Source organism: Carcharodon carcharias, chromosome 14, assembly GCF_017639515.1.
Source record: "Carcharodon carcharias isolate sCarCar2 chromosome 14, sCarCar2.pri, whole genome shotgun sequence".
In the NCBI taxonomy this organism is placed as follows: Eukaryota; Metazoa; Chordata; class Chondrichthyes; order Lamniformes; family Lamnidae; genus Carcharodon; species Carcharodon carcharias.
This window is the reverse complement of record NC_054480.1, coordinates 22,592,333-22,611,122: the sequence shown is the minus strand read 5'-3', so window position 1 is coordinate 22,611,122 and position 18,790 is coordinate 22,592,333. Positions and strand designations below refer to the sequence as shown.

Here is an 18,790-nt window from a genome sequence, read left to right as displayed (position 1 = left end):
GCTCATGACAGACACTCAAGTTACAATCACTAACTCAGCCTCCTGCTCACAGTAATTAACACCTATTGGGGCTAAATTACTTTCAGTTGATTAACAGTTAGCTGCCACTGACAGGCAGTTTCTGATAACCAGATAGCTTAACTAGCTTGAAGTTTCTTTTACAGTTTTTTAAGATCTAAGTCAAATTTTATATGTTAAACTAAATTTCAGCTTGAGGGATAGTTACCAGAGAAATCCCACTTGCACCAGGCTCCTGACTTTAGCAGTCTGTTAATGCTGCACTCAGATCCATCATCAGCCTGCTCTCCGCACACGCTGATACTTTTGCCATGTACCTGTGATATGCATCTGTTTCATACTAAGCTTGCTCTCGGAAAAATCACAAAGCACTTTCCAGGAAATGAATCACAGTGAAATGCAATCACTGTTATTATGTAGGCAAGCAGCCTATCATTGTGTGCAATGTAATGTCACATAAATAGCAAGGAGTGGTCAGTTAGTCTGTGTTTTGTTGAGGTGCGATTGGTTGCCCAAGGAACCCAAGGAGAACCCCGTGTTCTTTGAATAAAGTCATGAAATCTTTAATATTCATCAAAACTAACATAATAGATAGACACCACTTCAGTTTAAAGGCTCACCTGAAAGTCTGCCATGATATTTTTTAACAGGGATGGGACTGAGGGGCAGGTAAGGGTGGAGGTGGGCAATAGCAGAGGTCGGTCATGATACACCTTTCCTGAGATTCCTTTCCATTGGACAAGGGACAAATCTGTGCCATACACAGTGAATGAACTTTAACATGAAGAAGGAGCAGTAGCTCTGTGCAATTGCATACAGGCAGTACACTAAGGGTTAGTTCCACCCAGAATACAGGCTTTCGTTACAAAAGAAGGATTATATTTTGGGATGTTTTAAGACATTAAAGGCACCAAATAAATGCAAATTTTTGTTCTTGTATCTTGCAGTAAATGCAGCGTGCTGCAGTTACAATTCTGACTCTGTAGGTGGCAGAGTCCACCCTTTTTGCTCTGCCAGATGAGGAAACACCCATCCATACTTCTGTGCACAAGAATGCAAAGCTAAATGTACAGTGAGCATCTGTAGGTGAAGGAGCAGCATAAGGGGAACACGTCAGGATGTGAGGGGATGCTACACATTCACCCAGTCTACATCTCCAAGAGCAACTGCAGCTATATCAATGTAAGGCTTTCATTTTATCACCACCTGCTTAGTATTATTATTTCTTTTACAAAAGTACTTTAGAAATCCTTTTCTCTGTTGCTGAATAGAGAATGTCTTTGATTTTCTCTGGCTTTTAGACAGTGAAGTAAAAAGAAAGAAATTGGAAAGGGAATAAGATTGTAGATCTGAGTCAATCCATCGCATTGAACTTAAGGGAGGTACGCTTTTACCTCCAGACATTGCAAAGATCAGATCCAAAGCTGCTTAAAATATAATTCCTGGTTACTCTTGGAAGACCAAAGTATTTAAACATAGCTTCATCCTTAGATGAAATAATTCCTAGGTGCTAACGTTTAGATCAAAAATAAACACCTTCTTCAATTTCTTTCTCTGAGTCAGAAGATTGTGGGCTCCATTCCAGAGAATTGAGCGTATTACCTAAACTGCCACTCCCAGTGCTAGTACTGAGGGAATGCTGCACTGTCAGAGGCACTGTCTTTCAGACGAGATATTAAACCGCATCTATCCTCTCGTGTGGATGTAAAAGATCCTGTGGCACTGATTTGAAGAAATGCAGGAGGGTTACCCCCCCCCCCACCCCACCACCGTGTAACCTTAGCCGATATCACAAAAACAGATAATTTGGTGATTAGCATATGACTGCTTGCAGTGTGCAAATCAGCTGCCACGTTTTTCTGTGTTATAACAGTGGCTACAATTCAAGAAAGTATTTAATCATCTGTAAACTGCTTTGGGAGGTTCTGAGACTTAATTGTTAAACTTAACTTCAGTGGAGAGTTTAATAGGCAATTTATGCACAAATGCAGCAATTTCATGAACTACGCAGGGAGGGTAAAAGGATGAGATTGAGGTTCCGCAAAGGTGGAGTGGCACAAATAATTCCGTTAATTGCATGGATACACTTTCTCGCCACAAGTTGCTGGTTTATTTGCACTTTAATAGGAGCATGGGTCATCATTTTTTAGTGAATTCCAGCACAACATTTCAGTTCCACGGGAGTGAGGCAACTTATTTTGCACTTTAGTCATGGTGTCCAAACCAATCAGTTCTGAAGCAGTCATTTTGGACTTGAAACATTAACTCTGCTTCTCTCTCCACAGATGCTGCCAGACCTGCTGTGTTTTTGCAGCACTTTCTGCTTTGATTTCAGATTTCCAGCATCCGCACCATTATCTGGTTTTGGGCCATTTCAGCCGACTCTCAGCAGTAAAGGTGGTGTCTGTCGCTCTCTGGTGGTCACTTGGTGTAGTGACACCAACATCTCGCAAAGTAACTTCGCCCTTCCAGTTTAAATTCTTTTGCCACGTCGACTTCGCGTACAGAAACTACATTCCAAGAGGCTCAAACTCAGGAAAATGTAACGGTATCGCTTTTCCTGTAATTCATTCGAAAATATTCTCTCGGCTTTGTTTGCTTCAAAGGCAGGCAAAAGTGGACAACTTTGGGAGAAAGCCAGTCCATGCAAGTGACCGAAATGTAACGGAAAGAAACAATGCTTAAAGAAAATACAATTAGGCCATGATTTTTAAAGAGCCTAATACGTCCAGCAAAGATATTTTTGTCTTCTATAAATATATGGTGTCTTACAAGATTCGGCCAGAGTGAGATTTCTGTCTAATTTGATGCAAAACGACAAAAATTTTGAAGCAAAGATTCTGAAAATCTGTGTAACGAATTAACTGTAGCAAACAAGCGCATCTAGGAGTGTTTTTACTTTGATGAAACACGCGGGTTAAACCGTGGAAGGCTGGAATGTTAATTTTTTTAAACATAAAACGTATTTATTATAAATATTTACTTTATAAAAATAGCCTGCGGTTTAAAACAATGTGTTAAAAGATCAAGGTTTTTTTTTTGAATGGTTTATATTCAGGTGCCTTTTTGCGCCCATTCCTCTCGCTGTACTCTTTTAGAAAACATAATCTAGTGTTTACTCTCGCCACCAACGGCGGCTGTTTGGAAATATGAATTTGTTTTGCGCTGATAAGCATTTAAAAACAAAACGGCGATGCTCTTACTTCTCCCTCTGCTGGAGGATGGTAGTCCTTGACAGGGCGAGATTGCACGGATATGCCAGCAACTCACTCTCACTCTACATGGTATCTTGGCTCAGTGCCTTTCATCATGTGTGACCCTGGGCAGCAAGCGGTTGCAAGGCTAGTCGATCATGGAGGGCATCACACCTGAGTCCGTTACTTGTTCCGGGGCCAAAATCTTTTAGATTGTTTCCAACACCGCCCCCACCCACCAGAGAGGGGCGTCCAGTCATTGAGGTGGATGTCGATGCGTGGTAACCGTGGTCGAGTCAGATCACTGCCTCTCACACCAGCTGAGTGGCTCATTGTCCAGTTTCAGAACTGGATATGGTGGTGGGTGTCTGAGAACGGGAATGTCACAGGACTCTTTATATAAATGAGGGGGGGGGGGGGGAATAATCCTTGTTCAATAGATCTTAATTAAACCAGAAATAATCAAATAATAATAATCAAAATAATCCTTGTGCAGTGTTCAATAGATTCTAATTAAACCAGACCTTTTGTGCCTTTTTTGTGTAAGAAGGAAGGGGTTGCATTTATATAGCGCCCATCATAACCTCAGAACTTGCCAAAGTTCTAAATGGCCAATTAAACCCTCCTTGAAGTATAATTACTGTTGTAATTATTTGTTCCCTCCCCTCCCCCCAGCAACAACAATACAACTACCTGATGGCCCATTTTAGTGATGTTGGTTGAGGGATAAATATTGGTCAGGACACAGAGGATAACTGCGCTGCTCTTCGGAATACTGCCGTTGGGATCTTTTACAGCCACCTTAGAGGCACCTGGGCCTCCGTTTCACAAAGTTTCTCACCCATAGAATGTGTGAAGCGCTCCATCAGTACGTCCCTCAGATAGTGCAGAGTTCGCTTAGAACTGCCCCTTGGACAGTGCAGTCCTCCCTCAGTACTGTCCCTCAGATAGTGCAGTGTTCATTTAGAACTGCCCCTTGGACAGTGTAGCGCTCCCTCAGTACTGTCCCTTAGTGCAACGTTCGCTTAGAACTGCCCCTTGGTCAGTGCAGTGCTCCCTCAGTACTGTGCCTCAGTGCAGCGTTCGCTTAGAACTGCTCCTTGGACAGTGCAGCGCTCCCTCAGTACTGTCCCTTAGTGTAACATTTGCTTAGAACTGCCCCTTGGACAGTGCAGCGCTCCCTCAGTACTGCCCCTTAGTGCAGCGTTCGCTTAGAACTGCTGCCTGGACAGTGCAGCACTCCTCTGGTATTGCCCTCGGAGTGCACCACTCACTTGGTGTGGCGTTCCCTTGACACTGCCCCTTGGACAGTGTGGCACTCCCTCAGTGTGGCACACCCTTGGCACTGCTCCTCAGAGTGTTGCAGCCCCTCAGTGCAGTGCTCCCTAGGCACTGCTCCTTGTACACTGGGGTACTCGCTTTGCACTACCCCCCAGGCAGTTTGGCACTTCCTCAGTGCAGCACTCTCTTGGCACTGCTCCTCAGTCAGTGCAGCACTCCCATGGCATTGCCCTCACACAGCATGTTGCACTGTTGGCACTGCCCCTTGGGCAGTGTGGCACTCCCTCAGTGCAGCACTCTCTTGGCACTGTCCCTCAGACATTGTGGCACTCCCTCAGTGGGGTGCTTCTTTGGCACTGCCCCTTGGACAGTATGGTGCTACCACTAAAAAAAGGCTGACACAGTGTAGAGAATGAGACAAATGGTTGCACCCTCCATTGTCATTTAAAGATGGTGTTTGATGCCTGGGCCCATCCATTGTGTAATGGTTCCAAGATCAAAGTTACATGATTGCTTCACGGCCTCTCCTGTAGGATAAACCACCATGTCCCTATGGTTTAATGGTTTTTTTGAAAAGAGGAAGGGAAGACTAGATGATATTAGGATCAAAAATTGTGGAAGATTTTTAGATGGGCTGACCTATGGGCTGTCCTACTGTTTGTCAGTGAAATATCCATCGACTCGGAATTCTCTAATAGTTCCTCTTACCAGGAGCACGGCCATGGTGACTGGGGGTGAGACAAATGGTTGGGAGATTAAAACAATTAGGGTTATCCCTGCTGAGCCCAGTTGTGTCTTAATTGCCTATAACAGAGCAGCAGCTCCCTGTGATAGTTTGCCATTTTTCAGAGTAAATATTTCATTGTTTAATTCCCAACCTTTCTCCTTCAGGACAAGTTTCTTTCTTCTAGAGGTTCAGTTTGAATATCCCTTTGCTATTATTTAAGACCATAAGACATAGGAGCAGAAGTAGGCTATTCGGCCCATCGAGCCTGCTCCTCCATTCAATGAGATCATAGCTGATCTGATAATCCCGAACTCCACTTTCCTGCCTTTTCCTCATAACTCTTGATTCCCTTACTGATTAAAAATCTATCTCAACCTTGAATATACTTAGCGATTTAGTCTCTGCCGTAAAGAATTCCACAGATTGTTTACCCTCTGAGAGAAGAAATGAATCTGTGGAATTCTTTTGTACCATTATTAGTTACCTTATTTGTAGCATTATGCAATATTATTTATTTTTAACGACGTTCTTAAACACCACAATATATTAAACTCATCACCACCAAATCAATTAGTTCAGTCACACTTTTCATTCAAATTGTTTTAGCTGTTTCTTTGCCCACCTTGTTTTACAGTTTACTGTAAACCGTGTTACTGTGGAAACCAGAAACTCATTAAGGGAATAAGTTAGAGATATACAAATACCTGATTTCTGATGGTGGAGATGTACCAGTCTCTCTGCATCCCAGTATGCGTGGGTGAGATGTACAAGCCTCTCTGCCTCCCAGTGTGTGAGGGTGAGATGCACCAGCCTTCTGATCTCCATCTTGTTATTTATGAAATGCTTGTGTATTTATGATGTAATGCACTATTTTTGGTTTACTGTTCTCATTTTATTCAAGAAATTACATTTGGATGTACTCTTTAAAAGTGACAACTTGCACCCTCGGCAGCCAGATGTTTGCAACCATTCCACCTTTCACCATGAATGATGTTTGGTAATAATTACCGCTCATTAATCGTCCAAATGATGTGACCAAATAAATCAATCCTTAATGCTCGATTGTTCCTTGTATTACCATGCCAACTTATTTGCTCGCATGGCTTTCTCCGGAAAGTATAATCTTGCTACCCAGCAATAGCAGGGGATGATGGACTTTTGGCCATAACAATACACACCGACCTCATTGTCACTAATGTGATCAGTGTATATCATGATGAATTTGCCTATTTTAATAACTCGCTCCGTCTCTCTGTTTTTGTCCTCTGCATGTTTTGATGAAACTCTGGCTCTTGCATCCACTAGTTGCCTTGGCTACAAATCTCTTTGATGTTCCTCAAGAGGCTTCAAGCGGTTCCTAATACATCACTTACTAACCTTCGCTTTCCCTTGTGTTCAATTGCTGTCAGCATGGAGCAGCTGGAGGTATAGAGCAATAAGTCATGGCAGTGAAGCTGATATACAATAGGAAATTACACACTGATTCTAAGTATTAATGATGTGTACTGTTGATCTGTTCCCAGAGAAAGAGCGCACACTGTACGGGACACTAGGCAGCTGATATATTTTTAAGAATAATGTGGCCTTGCTGTCGTGGGCAGATGGGTGAGTTGTGAAGTTGAACATCTCTTGAGCTTCTTTCATTGTGTTTGATTTTGTTAAATTTCACCACGTAGTCTATAACTGCATTTAACAGTAGAGTTATACTCTTATTTTCCTACAAGCCTTATTGGGAGCTTTATCACAGAAGGTGAACTGTCACATTTCTGTTTTTGATTCTCAAGAGTGTCAGTATAATTATTTTTGGGGTTTATTAATGCTGACGCAGGGTATTGTAGCATAGTGGTTCGATTACGGGACTAGTAATTCAGAGGCCTGGGCTAATGATCTGGAGATGTGAGCTCAACTCCCATTGCAATAGCTGGGAAATTTTTAATTCAGTTAATTAAGATAAATCAGGAATTAAAAAGTTAGCATCAGTAGTGGCTGTTTCAACACGAGTGGTATTCGCCACTAACAGGATGCTGCCTTCAAGCCAAAAAGACGTTCTGCCTGCTACACAACTGAGTAATGTGGTATATGAATTTCAGTGCCAGTGCGATGTTAGGCATATAGGCTGTACATCTCAAAGGCTGGCAGATCGTATCAAACAGCATGCCCCTTTTGCTGTTTGCAACGGGCAAGGTACAGAACGTACCAACCAGCCTGTGCTCACCAAACTCAAAACACAGTGTTCAACTTTAGATGTGATTCCACGATTGGACAACATTTGCGAAATAATCTTCAGCATACTAAGAATTACGTTGACAACAAATTTAAGATTGTCAGTGGGGCTTGCATTGTGATGAATTTGCGTGTACTGGAAGCTACGTATGTTAAAACACAGGGTCCTGTTCTTTGCAGACAGAAAGAACATGTACAAATACTGTGCCTGTTTCAGCTAAACAAAGTAAGAAACAGCCATTTGCTGGTTCATTCCCCAGGCAATGTCTTGACCAATCAGAGTCAAGCTGCCTGGTTTAAATTACAAACAATGCTTGGCAGTTAACTGTCACTCACCATCACTGGTGCATTCTCCATGGCAGCATCTCTACCAATCAGCACTCTCTTCTCAAGCAGTATAAATTTGTTGTTTCCCCGACATTGGTATTTTCTTGTGAATTGTCCTGATGAGTGCAAGACGAAAAGCTTCAACAAAAAAAATTCTCTTTTTTCAGCAATACCTGCAGAGAGGTGAATGAGTTGATGCTTGTATTTCCGAGCTAGCATAATAAGTTTTGAATAATGTCCAGATGTTCAAAGGTGCTGCCTGTAACTCACGTCGGTAAGGCAGGTGCATCTGCACACTCACATTCAACTGGACCATGTGTTAAAATGGAACACTAGCCTATTCTGCCTTCACTGCCAGAGCCAGATGTAGCACTGGAGGGAGGCTGCCGCTGGAGAAGATTCTGTTGTGATAATGTTTTAATGAGGAGGGGAAGTGCCCCTCCTGCTCCACTTTCTCTTGCTCCTGGGAAGTGCTCGTGATTATTGGGCCACACACCTATGGAAAGGACACCTGGAACATTGTTAAAACGCATCAATTTTACCTGCCCTGTGAGATTTGCCTAATGGAGGTTGTCGATCTAGGAGTAGTCTATCCCTTCTGACCCCTGAAATGTGGGAGCTGCAAAACTGGGTGTGCTATATTTAGCGTACACCAAATAACGTTGTCTTTCTGGCAAGTATGGCAGCAGTAAAGAAAGACATTTGTGCTGCAGATATTGCATTGATTGAACAGGATGTGCTTTCCAGTGTCCCATGTGTTCTTTTTACAGGTGGGTGTTCCAGAAATCCCTGATGCAAGGCCAGCAATGGCAGGTGGGGTGTTTGCACTCCATGCAACTCTAGCAGTCCTTTACTTCACACTTCACTACAACATAATGCACGGGGGTAGGTTAGAACACCATTGCTGAGAGAGTGTCCCTGGAGGAGCCATCGGAATGTGGCAGATGTGCTGAGCAATGGTCTAGCCAATCCACCAGACATACTGGAGGAAGTGGATGTCTCAGAGGACCTTTGTGAGTTGAGGGTGAAGGGCACGGGTGGGTGATACGATTGCTTTATTTGGATCTCTGGCCTAAGCTCAGATGTTCCAGAACCACCTGCGATTACCAGCCCCAGCAGCTCAAATGGCTCGGACAAAGAGTACGGCTTTTGTCTGAGATGTAAAGAGTAGAAAAGTGTATGTGGCTGGTAGTCCGCAATAAACGGCACCTTGAATGCAGAATGCATCACTTGATGGGTGCTCATACTTGGTTTTGAAAAGTTTTACTAGAAATATCTGATATCACAACAGCTGTTAGGGTTCTGTCATCCCCTCCCATGTGGGGCCACTACACCTTGTGAGTATGCGCACTCCTGAAATGTGAGTTGAGACAGCAGCCATCCTTTTCTGACAGGTTGACGCCAGCATGAAGGCCTGCCAAAAGTGATAACTGAGAACATTTTGGATGTACGGAGGGGACAGCATCTCAAGGAACCCTAGACGCTGGTGCCTCATGAGTCCTGAGAATGAAGGCTCTCTGGTTCTACAGAAGTAGATGGGAGATTTCCCTGCTTATGATCCACTAAGGCACAGCAGCACATGGAGCTAGATTAGGGCCCGCAGGTTTGAAAGACAACAGCAGCAGCACCGCAAGATCACAATACATTTCACATGCATATAATAAGTTCATCTCCCTTATTCAATCAGTGGCAGCCAATTCCAGTTCCATCCATCCACCCGACTGTCCATCTGTAGTTGTGCTGTAAGTAGAATAGGATATCATCAGATTGTGTTGTTAAAATACAGGGTAACTGTGGACTGGCAGGTTGAGTAGACATCTTGCATCCAACACAAGAAACATATCCCAGTTTGGAAGGTAGTCAATTGCTGTCAAGGATCTGTCTTCCCCAGGTTTTCGATCTGACTTCCCCTTGACTTCTAGTTGCACAATTAACTGCTTATCAGCAACTAACTCCTTGCTGATTTCTGCATTAGTGTTGTGCATGATGCTCTCATTGTTTTGATCAACTCCCCTGAGGTAGACACGAAGCAGCAGCTGAGCAGCCCAGCTACATGCTGCCCTGTTTGACCTTGACACAAGATCAGTGACCTAGTCTAGGCATAGACTCTAGCCCCCCTGTATGGATTGTGTATCAGTACGATGAGTCACGGTTGCAAAGCGTAGTCCATAATCGTCCAGCAGCCAGCTATTGTATCATTCCTGGGCTTGGAAAAACCTAGTAATGGTAAATTGATTTAGGATGCATGAGTCACGGTGCTCTTGGGGGAACAAGCATTAACGTGCAGAATCCTAAATCAATGGTTGCATGTGATCTGCACTTTAAAGCAATGAAAGTGCTTTTGATTTATGTTGTCTGTGGCACCGACGTGATAAAGATGATTGATTGATGGGTCCGGCGAGGCAATGCTCTAGTTACTAGTTATCTAGCTTTGCAGCTCTCCCCAGTGATGTTCCTGGAATTGGCTTAGAAATCTTGAATGCTATGCATGTCTAAGGACTGCCTCTGTAACTCATTGTTCACAAGGTAGCAAAAGTACCTCTTCAGTCCACCTCAATTTTTGGTCTGAAAAGGGTAGGTAACTCATTTTTGTGGCTTGCATACACTGCTCAGGGGGGTAGTTGCCTTTGTGGTTTTAAGTGCTTTAATAAATTCATTCAGTTTTGCTCCTTCCCCTATCTCCTGCAGCAAGTGCAGTTGTGATGGTTACACGCATGGTTGTCTGCCCCAGTGATACAGTTGGCCTTAGTTGGCTAAGAGAACACTTACAGGACCAAATGGAAAATTATGGCAATTTGCCTTTAAGGGTCAATAGCAGGCTCTTAATCTGTATTTATTAAGCATTGGTTATTAGTTAATTTGCAAATAAATCTTGATGCTAATAAATTATTTCTCCACAGGTCAGAGAATGTTGCTGGTGCCTTTTTGCCATTTCTTTAACACAGATCCCTGTGGGCCCTAACAATGGAAGAAAAACACCCCAAAGGAGTCACCAATTTGCTACATTGGTGTCAATGATTAGAGACAAACATTTAGACCAGTTGGAATTTCAGATTCCAGTTCCCTATGTGGCACTGAATGCAGTTTAAGTTCACCAACAATTCAAGTTTCTGACTTCCAATTTATTCTAATTCATATTCATCTCTAGATATGATTTTTTAGTAGCTTACCAGGGGAAGGGGGAATCTCTCAGTTCCAGTGGACTGAAATAAGAGTCCAGCATCACAAGGGAATAGCGAATTCATCTAAACACAACATGAACTAAACTGTGCTCAGACATCCAGCTTTGACTTGTACTGTTAATGAGCACAATGAAAAACCTCTGCCAGTTTGTGGGTTAGTTTTTCCGTCTTGTTGAAAGTAGCATGTAAGTGCACAGTATTGCTGGCTAACCACCTTCTTGCATTTGAGTAGCACTTATCCTTCAAATCCCTTTGTATTTGACCTTCTCATATTTATTTATTGCTCAGTCCATGAAAAATCTCTCAATGTAAATGACATTGCTCAGCCACTTCCCTCATGCTGGTCACAGTTGTAAGCAACTCTTTGATTTTAAAATTCTGATCCTTGTTTTCAAGTCCCTCCATGGTCTCGTCCCTCCTGCAACTCCACAGCTCTCTGAGATATCTTGAGCATCCCTAATTTCCAATCGCTTCACCATTGGTGGCTGTGCCTTCAGCTGACAAGGCCTCAAACTCTGAGATTTCCTCCCTAAGCCTTGCTGCCTCTCTCTCCTCCATAGCACAGTTCTCTTTGACTAAGCTTTTGGTCATCTGACCTTAGGCAGCTCAGTGTTCAATTTTGTTTTATAATGCTCCTATATGGGGTGTTTTATTGTGTTAAATATGCAAGTAGATACAAATTATTGTTCGTGTTATCCAATAGTACTTTAATCTCACTAACAGAACCATGTGACCCAATTCAAGGTGTTTAATGATATGCAGGTGGTGGCCATTAACTGGGAACAGTGGAGAGGGAGCATGTGGTGTCCATTGGCCCACTGTAGGGGCTGGGATGCATCATTGATCCCAAAATTCACAATTCAATTTGAAATTTTTTAGGTTTCTTTTGTGATTTTGTCTTTGTTTTTGTTGCAGTCTCCCTTTAATTTGTTAATTTGTCCCTGACTTACTAATTTGTTTTATTTTCTGTTAATTTGTTTTTCCTCAAAAGAATATAAGTAGGAACAGACTGAAACTGTGGTGGTTGGGTTTGGAAATTTATGTTTGTAATGTGTATTTCTGTTGATAAAAGTGTGTAAAGATTGGCTTCAGTTCTATCCTTCACTACCTGGCGTCCTGGAGACGAACACAAAGTTTAAACACTGATTTTCAGTGGCTGTCCATATACTGCTTTCGGTGAGATCTGATAACCGACATTTTGTAAATGTTTGCATTATATTTCAGGTCAGCTTTCGCATGTCCTCCTGCTGTCATCGACGGTGACCCTTCTCGGAGGACTGATTTTTGGATATGAATTGGGAATCATCTCGGGCGCTTTACTGCAGCTCAAGGAAGTCTTCAGCCTTAGCTGCTTGCAGCAGGAAATACTGGTCAGCGCCCTTCTGATCGGGGCTTTCTTTGCTTCATTGGTCGGAGGAACAGCTATCGACTACCATGGGCGAAGAAACTCGATCATTTTTAGTGCCGCCTTGATTTGTGTTGGATGTAGCATTCTCTTACTGTCCTCCTCGTTCACGATGCTAGTGAGTGGCCGGATGACTATTGGATTTGCCATGTCTATTTCCTCCACAGCCTGTTGCATATATGTTTCTGAAACTGTCAGCCCCCATCATAGAGGCAAGTTGGTGTCCCTTTATGAAGTTGGGATCACAGTTGGCATCTTGAGCGCCTATGCACTAAATTATGCTTGGTCGGATATAAGATACGGATGGAAGTACATGTTTGGTTTGGTCATTGGCCCAGCGGCTTTCCAGGGCATCAGCGTTCTCCTCCTCCCCTCAGCAACACAGAGAGTCCAAAGCCGAGGTGATGATTCACAGAAAGTCTTGTTGCAGTTACAGAATGGAGAGCACGGCAACCCTGACTTGGAGGATGTTAATTCAGTTGAAGGAATCAACCGACAGTACAGTTTCCTTGATTTATTTCGTTCCAGAGACAACATGAGAGCCAGATTTCTGGTGGCACTGGGTTTAGTGCTCTCTCAGCAGCTCACTGGCCAGCCCAATGTGCTGTACTATGCCTCGACCATTTTTAGGTCGGTAGGATTTCAAAGCAATGCCTCAGCAGTGTTGGCTTCAGTAGGACTGGGAATAGTCAAAGTCATTACGACTGTGGTAGCCATGGTATGTACTGATAAAGTTGGAAGGCGAACACTGCTAATTGGCGGCTGTGTTGTAATGTCTGTGTCAGTCACTGTGATCGCTTTCTCAAGCCAGAGTGTTACAATGGAATTCCATGCGAGTTGCAGAGCCCAGGTTAATGGATCAAATCACATGTTAAATTCTAGTATAACTTCCTTCAAACCCACTCTTTGGAAATCAAATGCAAGATTCAGGAATGAAAGTTCACTGAATGTGAATCGAACTTTGGCTTTATCTGCTCAGGACAAACACTATCTAACCTTTGAAGAGGGAGTGAACAACAGTTTGCTCAGTGAGCATAACATTCATTCCCTCAGTGCTATGGACTCTTTAAATAATGTAAACACATCAGATGAAGGTTTCCAATCAAAGAAAACAAGTAATCCCTCGATACAAACTTCAGTAAGCTCTACTCAAACCTCCAAACATTTGGCTTTAAATTGGATTACACTGCTTAGCATGATGGCCTTTGTCAGTGCTTATTCTATTGGGTTTGGTCCAAGTAAGTGTATTTCTACTGTTTCTATAGTGGTAAGCTGGTGTTGCTAAGATGTTGAATAAAAAATGTGTAACTTGTTGAAAGTGATGGAGCAGAGAGGGGTTTGGCTCCGGTCCTATTGAAAATGTTTAAAAAGGACTTTAACTGAGATGAACTTAAATTGCAGTCTCATAGTATCAGTGCTGACATGTAGGAATAGTTGAGGCTAAGGACTCTTTACTGGCATGGCTGCACGACATTGTTGAAATATCTATTATCTGAAACTAAAATAACAGTTTAACATCATATTAGTTAACCCTGTTCCTTTTCCCTTCAGTAATGTGTTTCATCTTGGGTTTGCCGTCTAGATGGGGTTTCTTTTAAGGTTTTTTTGTTATCCTAATAATGAAGCCATAGACTGTTATCTATAAAAAAACATTCTTGTTTATTTACAGATCGATGTACATCTCAGCACTCCACATGAGGTTGTACTTTTGCTCCCCACCAGATCTCAGTCTCTTAGTCGTGTGACATTACATCATAGTTACATCAGGTGTTCCTGATGTTATCCCTTTACTCTACATCTCCCCCCAAGTCCTTATCCCAACTATATACATCCTCCAGCATCTTCCCCCAAATCTCAGCTTTTACAGGGCTGGCCTCTGAGGTGCCTTGACCAATCTCCCTGATCTGGTCCGGGTTTCATTTCGTGGTTGATGATGAAGTGCGCTGTCTCATCATTTGATAGGAGTGTCTTCCACCTGGGCGGTTGTAGAGTTTCTACTTGTTTCTAGTTCCTTGTCTCCATCTGGATCTAAATAGCATGTTCAAGTTTCCATTGGTTTCCTTCCCAATGATGTCAAGGCTCTTCAATTCCTTCTGATATTTCTCTGGTCCATCTCAATTCTGTAAGATCTCGTTGTGGAGCTGTTTCCATTACAATGCCTTCTTTGTGGTGATCTCGTATCCACACCCTCTCCCCGGGCTGTAGCACTTTCAAGTCTCGTGCTCTGTGTCTACAGTTGAAATTATAAGCTTGACTTTCTGTGGTGTTCCTCATTCTCTTCCTAACTCTCTCATGATCATCTGCTGTAATGTTGGGTTGTAGTGTTTGTTGTAGAGCTGGAAGTTGTGTTTGCAGCAGTCTTCCCATTAATAGTTCTGATGGCGAGAACCAGTTTAATTGGTGGTGAGGGTCTGCAGTTAAGAAGGGCTAAGTTAATACCTTTGTTCTTTTTCATCTGTTCTTTGATTGTTTGAACTCGTCTTTCTGCTTCTCCATTTGCTTGAGGATATCTAGGTGAACAAATCACATGAATGAAACCATACTCCTGTGCAAAGTTGTCGAACAACTCATTAACAAACTGAGATCCATTGTCTGACAACACAACATCCAGGATGCCATGTGTCATGAAGATTCTTCTTAAGTTATGTAATGACTGCCTCCGCTGTGGTGCTGTGCAGTCTATTCACTTCAAACCATTTGGAGCAATACTTAATATTGATAATGAAAATGTTGCCTTTAAAGTCAAATAAATCAATTTCCAGGTGCTGCCATAGCCTTGAAGGAAAGGTGGAGGGTGCCAGTAGTTCACTCTGTTGTTGGCTATTCACTGCACATGTAAGGCAATTTGTGTTAACTCCTCAATGACTGATGCCTGGCCATCAGACTGACTGCCGGGTTCTTGCTTGGCATTTCACTATGCCCAAGTGCACTTCCTGGAGAATGTTGAGCCAAAGTATTTTAGGGATGACTATTCTGTCGGTAAGAACTAAGAAATCACCGATGAGTGTGAGATGTTTTTTTCTGTTTGAAGTATTGGTGAAGTACTGATTGTTAGTATTATAATCCGCCCCATCCATTCCAGCAATACTCTTTTATTTTGCTGCACTCGTCATCCTGCTGTTGTGCTTGATTGATTTCTTATAATTTCTTTTCCATGACTGATAAGTGTTTAGTAATGAGCTTTCCAATAAAATTTAAATCTTCCAGTTTGACTCCTTCCACTGGTATTATTGACAATGCATCTGTTGTTGTCTGGTACTTCCCTTGAACACACTCAGTGACTGAATCATATCTCATGAGTATCAATCTAAAATGTTGAATTGGCATTTTTTCAATTTCCTTTATGTTCAGAGGAATAACTAAAGATTTGTGGTTGGTTTCAACTTTAAATCTTAATCTCGTGACATAATCAGAGAACTTCTCGCAGGCCCATGTGGTTGCTAATTGTTTTTTAATTCATTCACAGGTTGTGGGCTTTGCTGGCTGGGCCAGCATTTATTGCCCATACCTGGTTGCCCTTGAGAAGGTGGTGGTGAGCTGCCTTCTTGAGCCGCTGCAGTCCATGTGGTGTAGGTATACCCACAGTGCTGTTAGGAAGGGAGATCCAGGATTTGACCCAGCGACAGTGAAGGAACAGCGATATACTTCCAAGTCAGGATGGAGGGGAACTTGTAGGCAGTGGTATTCCAGTCTATCTGCTGCCCTTGTCCTTCTAGATGGTAGTGGTCATGGGTTTGGAAGGTGCTGCTGAAGGAGCCTTGGTGAATTCCTGCAGTGCATCTTGTAGATGGTACACAGTGTATGGCTGGTGGAGGGAATGAATGTTTGTGAATGTGGTGCCAATCAAGTGGGCTGCTTTGTCCTGGATGGTGTCAAGCTTCTTGAGTGTTGTTGGAGCTGCACTCATCCAGGCAAGTGGGGAGTATTCCATCATACCCCTGACTTGTGCCTTGTAGATGGTGGACAGGGGAGTCAGGAAGTGCATTAATCATCACACTATTCCTAGCCTCTGACCTGCTATTGTAGCCACAGTATTTATATGACTAGTCCAGTTCAGTTTCTGGTCAATGGTAACTCCCGGAATGTTGATAGTGGGAGATTCAGTGATGGTAACGCCATTGAACTGCGAGGGGCGAAGGTTGGATTCTTTCTTGTTGGAGATTGTCATTGCCTGACACTTGTGTGGCGTGAATGTTACTTGCCACTTGTCAACCCAAGCCCAGTTATTGTTCAAGTCTTGCTGCATTTGGACATGGACTGCTTCAGTGTCTGAGGAGTCTGAACATTGTGCAGTCATCAATGAACATCCCCATTTCTGCCATTATAATGGAAGGAAGGTCATTGATGAAGCAGCTGAAGATAGTTTTGCCGAGGACACTACCCTGAGGAAACCCTGCTGTGAGGTCCTGGAGCTGAGATGACTGACTTCCAACAATCACAACCATCTTCCTTTGTACTAGGTATAACTCCAACCAGCGGAGAGTTTTCCCCCTGATTCCTATTGACTGCAGTTTTGCTTGGGGTCCTTGATGCCACAGTCAGTCAAATGAAGCCTTGATGTCAAGGGCAGTAACTCTCACCTCACCTTGGGAGTTCAGCTCTTAGAACCATAGAACCATAGAAAAGTTACAGCATAGAAGGAGACCATTCGGCCCATCTTGTCCATGCCAGCCCGAGAACACCCAGGTGCCCTTTCTAATCCCACTTTCCTGCACCCGGCCCATAGCCCTGCAGCTTACAGCACTTTAGGTGCAGATCCAGGTACTTTTTAAAAGAGTTTAGATTTTCTGCCTCTACCACTAACTTAGGCAGCGAATTCCAGACACCCACTACTCTGAGTAAAAAAGTTCTTCCTCATGGCCCCCTCACACCTTATGCCACTTATCTTGAATCTATGTCCCCTGGTTCTAGAATTCTCCACCAAGGGAAACAATTTTATCCTGTCCACTCTATCTATTCCCCTCATAATTTTGTACACCTCAATCAAGTCACCTCTCAGCCTTCTTTGTTCCAAGGAAAATAACTGCAACCTATCCAATCTCTCCTCGTAGCTACACTTTTCTAACCCTGGCAACATTGTTGTAAACCTCCTCTGCACTCTCTCTGGAGCTATTACATCCTTCCTGTAATGTGGTGACCAAAACTGCACACCATACTCTTTTTTTGTCCATGTTTGAACCAAGGCTGCATTGAAGTCAGGAGCTGAGTGGCCCTGGTGGAACCCAAACTGGGCATCAGTGAGCAGGTTATTGCTAAGCAAGTGCCTTTTGATTGCACTGTTGATGACCTCTTTTGTTACTTTACTAATGATTGAGAGTAGTCTGATGGGGCGGTAATTGGCTGGGTTGGATTTGTCCTGCTTTTTGTGTACAGGACATACCTGGGCAATTTTCCACATAGCCATGGAAATGCCGATGTTGTAGCTGTACTGGAACAGCTTGGCTAGGGGCGTGGCAAGTTCTGAAGCACAAGTCTTCAGTAGTATTGCTGGAATATTGTCAGGGCCCATAGCCTTTGCAGTTTCCAGTGCTTTCAGCCATTTCTTGCCATCATGTGGAGTAAATTGAATTGGCTGAAGATTAGCCCCTGCGATGCTGGGGACCTCTGGAGGAAGCCGAGATGGATCATCCATCAGCACTTTTGGCTGAAGATTGTAGCAACTGCTTCAGCCATATCTTTTGCACTGATGTGCTGAGCTCCTCCATCATTGAGGACGGTGATATTTGTGGAGCCTCCTCCTCCAGTGAGTTGTTTAATTGTCCACCACCATTCACGACTGGATGTGCAGGACTGCAGAGCTGAGGTCTGATTCATTGGTTGTGGAATTGCTTAGCCTTGTCTATCACTCGCTACTTATGCTGTTTGGCATGCATGTTGTCCTGCGTTACAGCTTCACCAGGTTGACATTTCATTTTTAGGTATGTCTGGTGCTGCTCCTGGCATGCCCTCCTGTACTCTTCTTTGGTCCCTTGACTTGATGGCAATGGTAGAATGGGAGATATGCCGGGCTGTGAGGTTACAGATTGTGTTCGAGTACAATTCTGCTGCTGCTGATGACCCACAGCACCTCATAGATGCCCAGTCTTGAGTTGCTAGATCTGTTTGAATTCTATTCCATTTAGCACGCTGTAGTGCCACACAACACAAAGGAAGGTACCCTCAATGTGAAGGCAGGACTTTGTCTTCACAACAACTGTGTGCGGTGGCCACTGCTTCCAAAAATGTCATGGTTAGATGCGACAGGCAGGTTGGTGAGGGTGAGGTCAAGTATTTTTATCCCTCTTGTTGGTTCCCTCACCACCTGCCGCAGACTCAGTCTAGCAGCTATGACCTTTAGAGCTCGGTCAGTAGTGGTGCTACCGAGCCACTCTTGGTGATGGACATGGAAGTCCCCCACCCAAAGTACATTCTGCACCCTTGCCACCCTCACTGC

The 18,790-nt window shown here is 43.4% G+C and overlaps 1 protein-coding gene across 3 annotated transcripts in view; it reads left to right on the top strand.

The window, feature by feature from the left end:
• The first annotated feature begins 2,478 nt into the window (after positions 1-2,478).
• Positions 2,479-18,790, top strand: part of slc2a10 (solute carrier family 2 member 10) — a 36,304-nt gene continuing 19,992 nt past the window's right edge. The window contains exons 1-4 of one of the 3 annotated variants that reach the window (XM_041205230.1): positions 2,479-2,566; positions 6,122-6,217; positions 6,744-6,825; positions 12,177-13,595. In XM_041205230.1, coding sequence (XP_041061164.1) covers positions 6,798-6,825; positions 12,177-13,595 — 1,447 coding nt within the window. In that variant the 5' untranslated portion in view covers positions 2,479-2,566; positions 6,122-6,217; positions 6,744-6,797. The other 2 variants (XM_041205231.1, XM_041205232.1) reach the window with 2 other exon arrangements.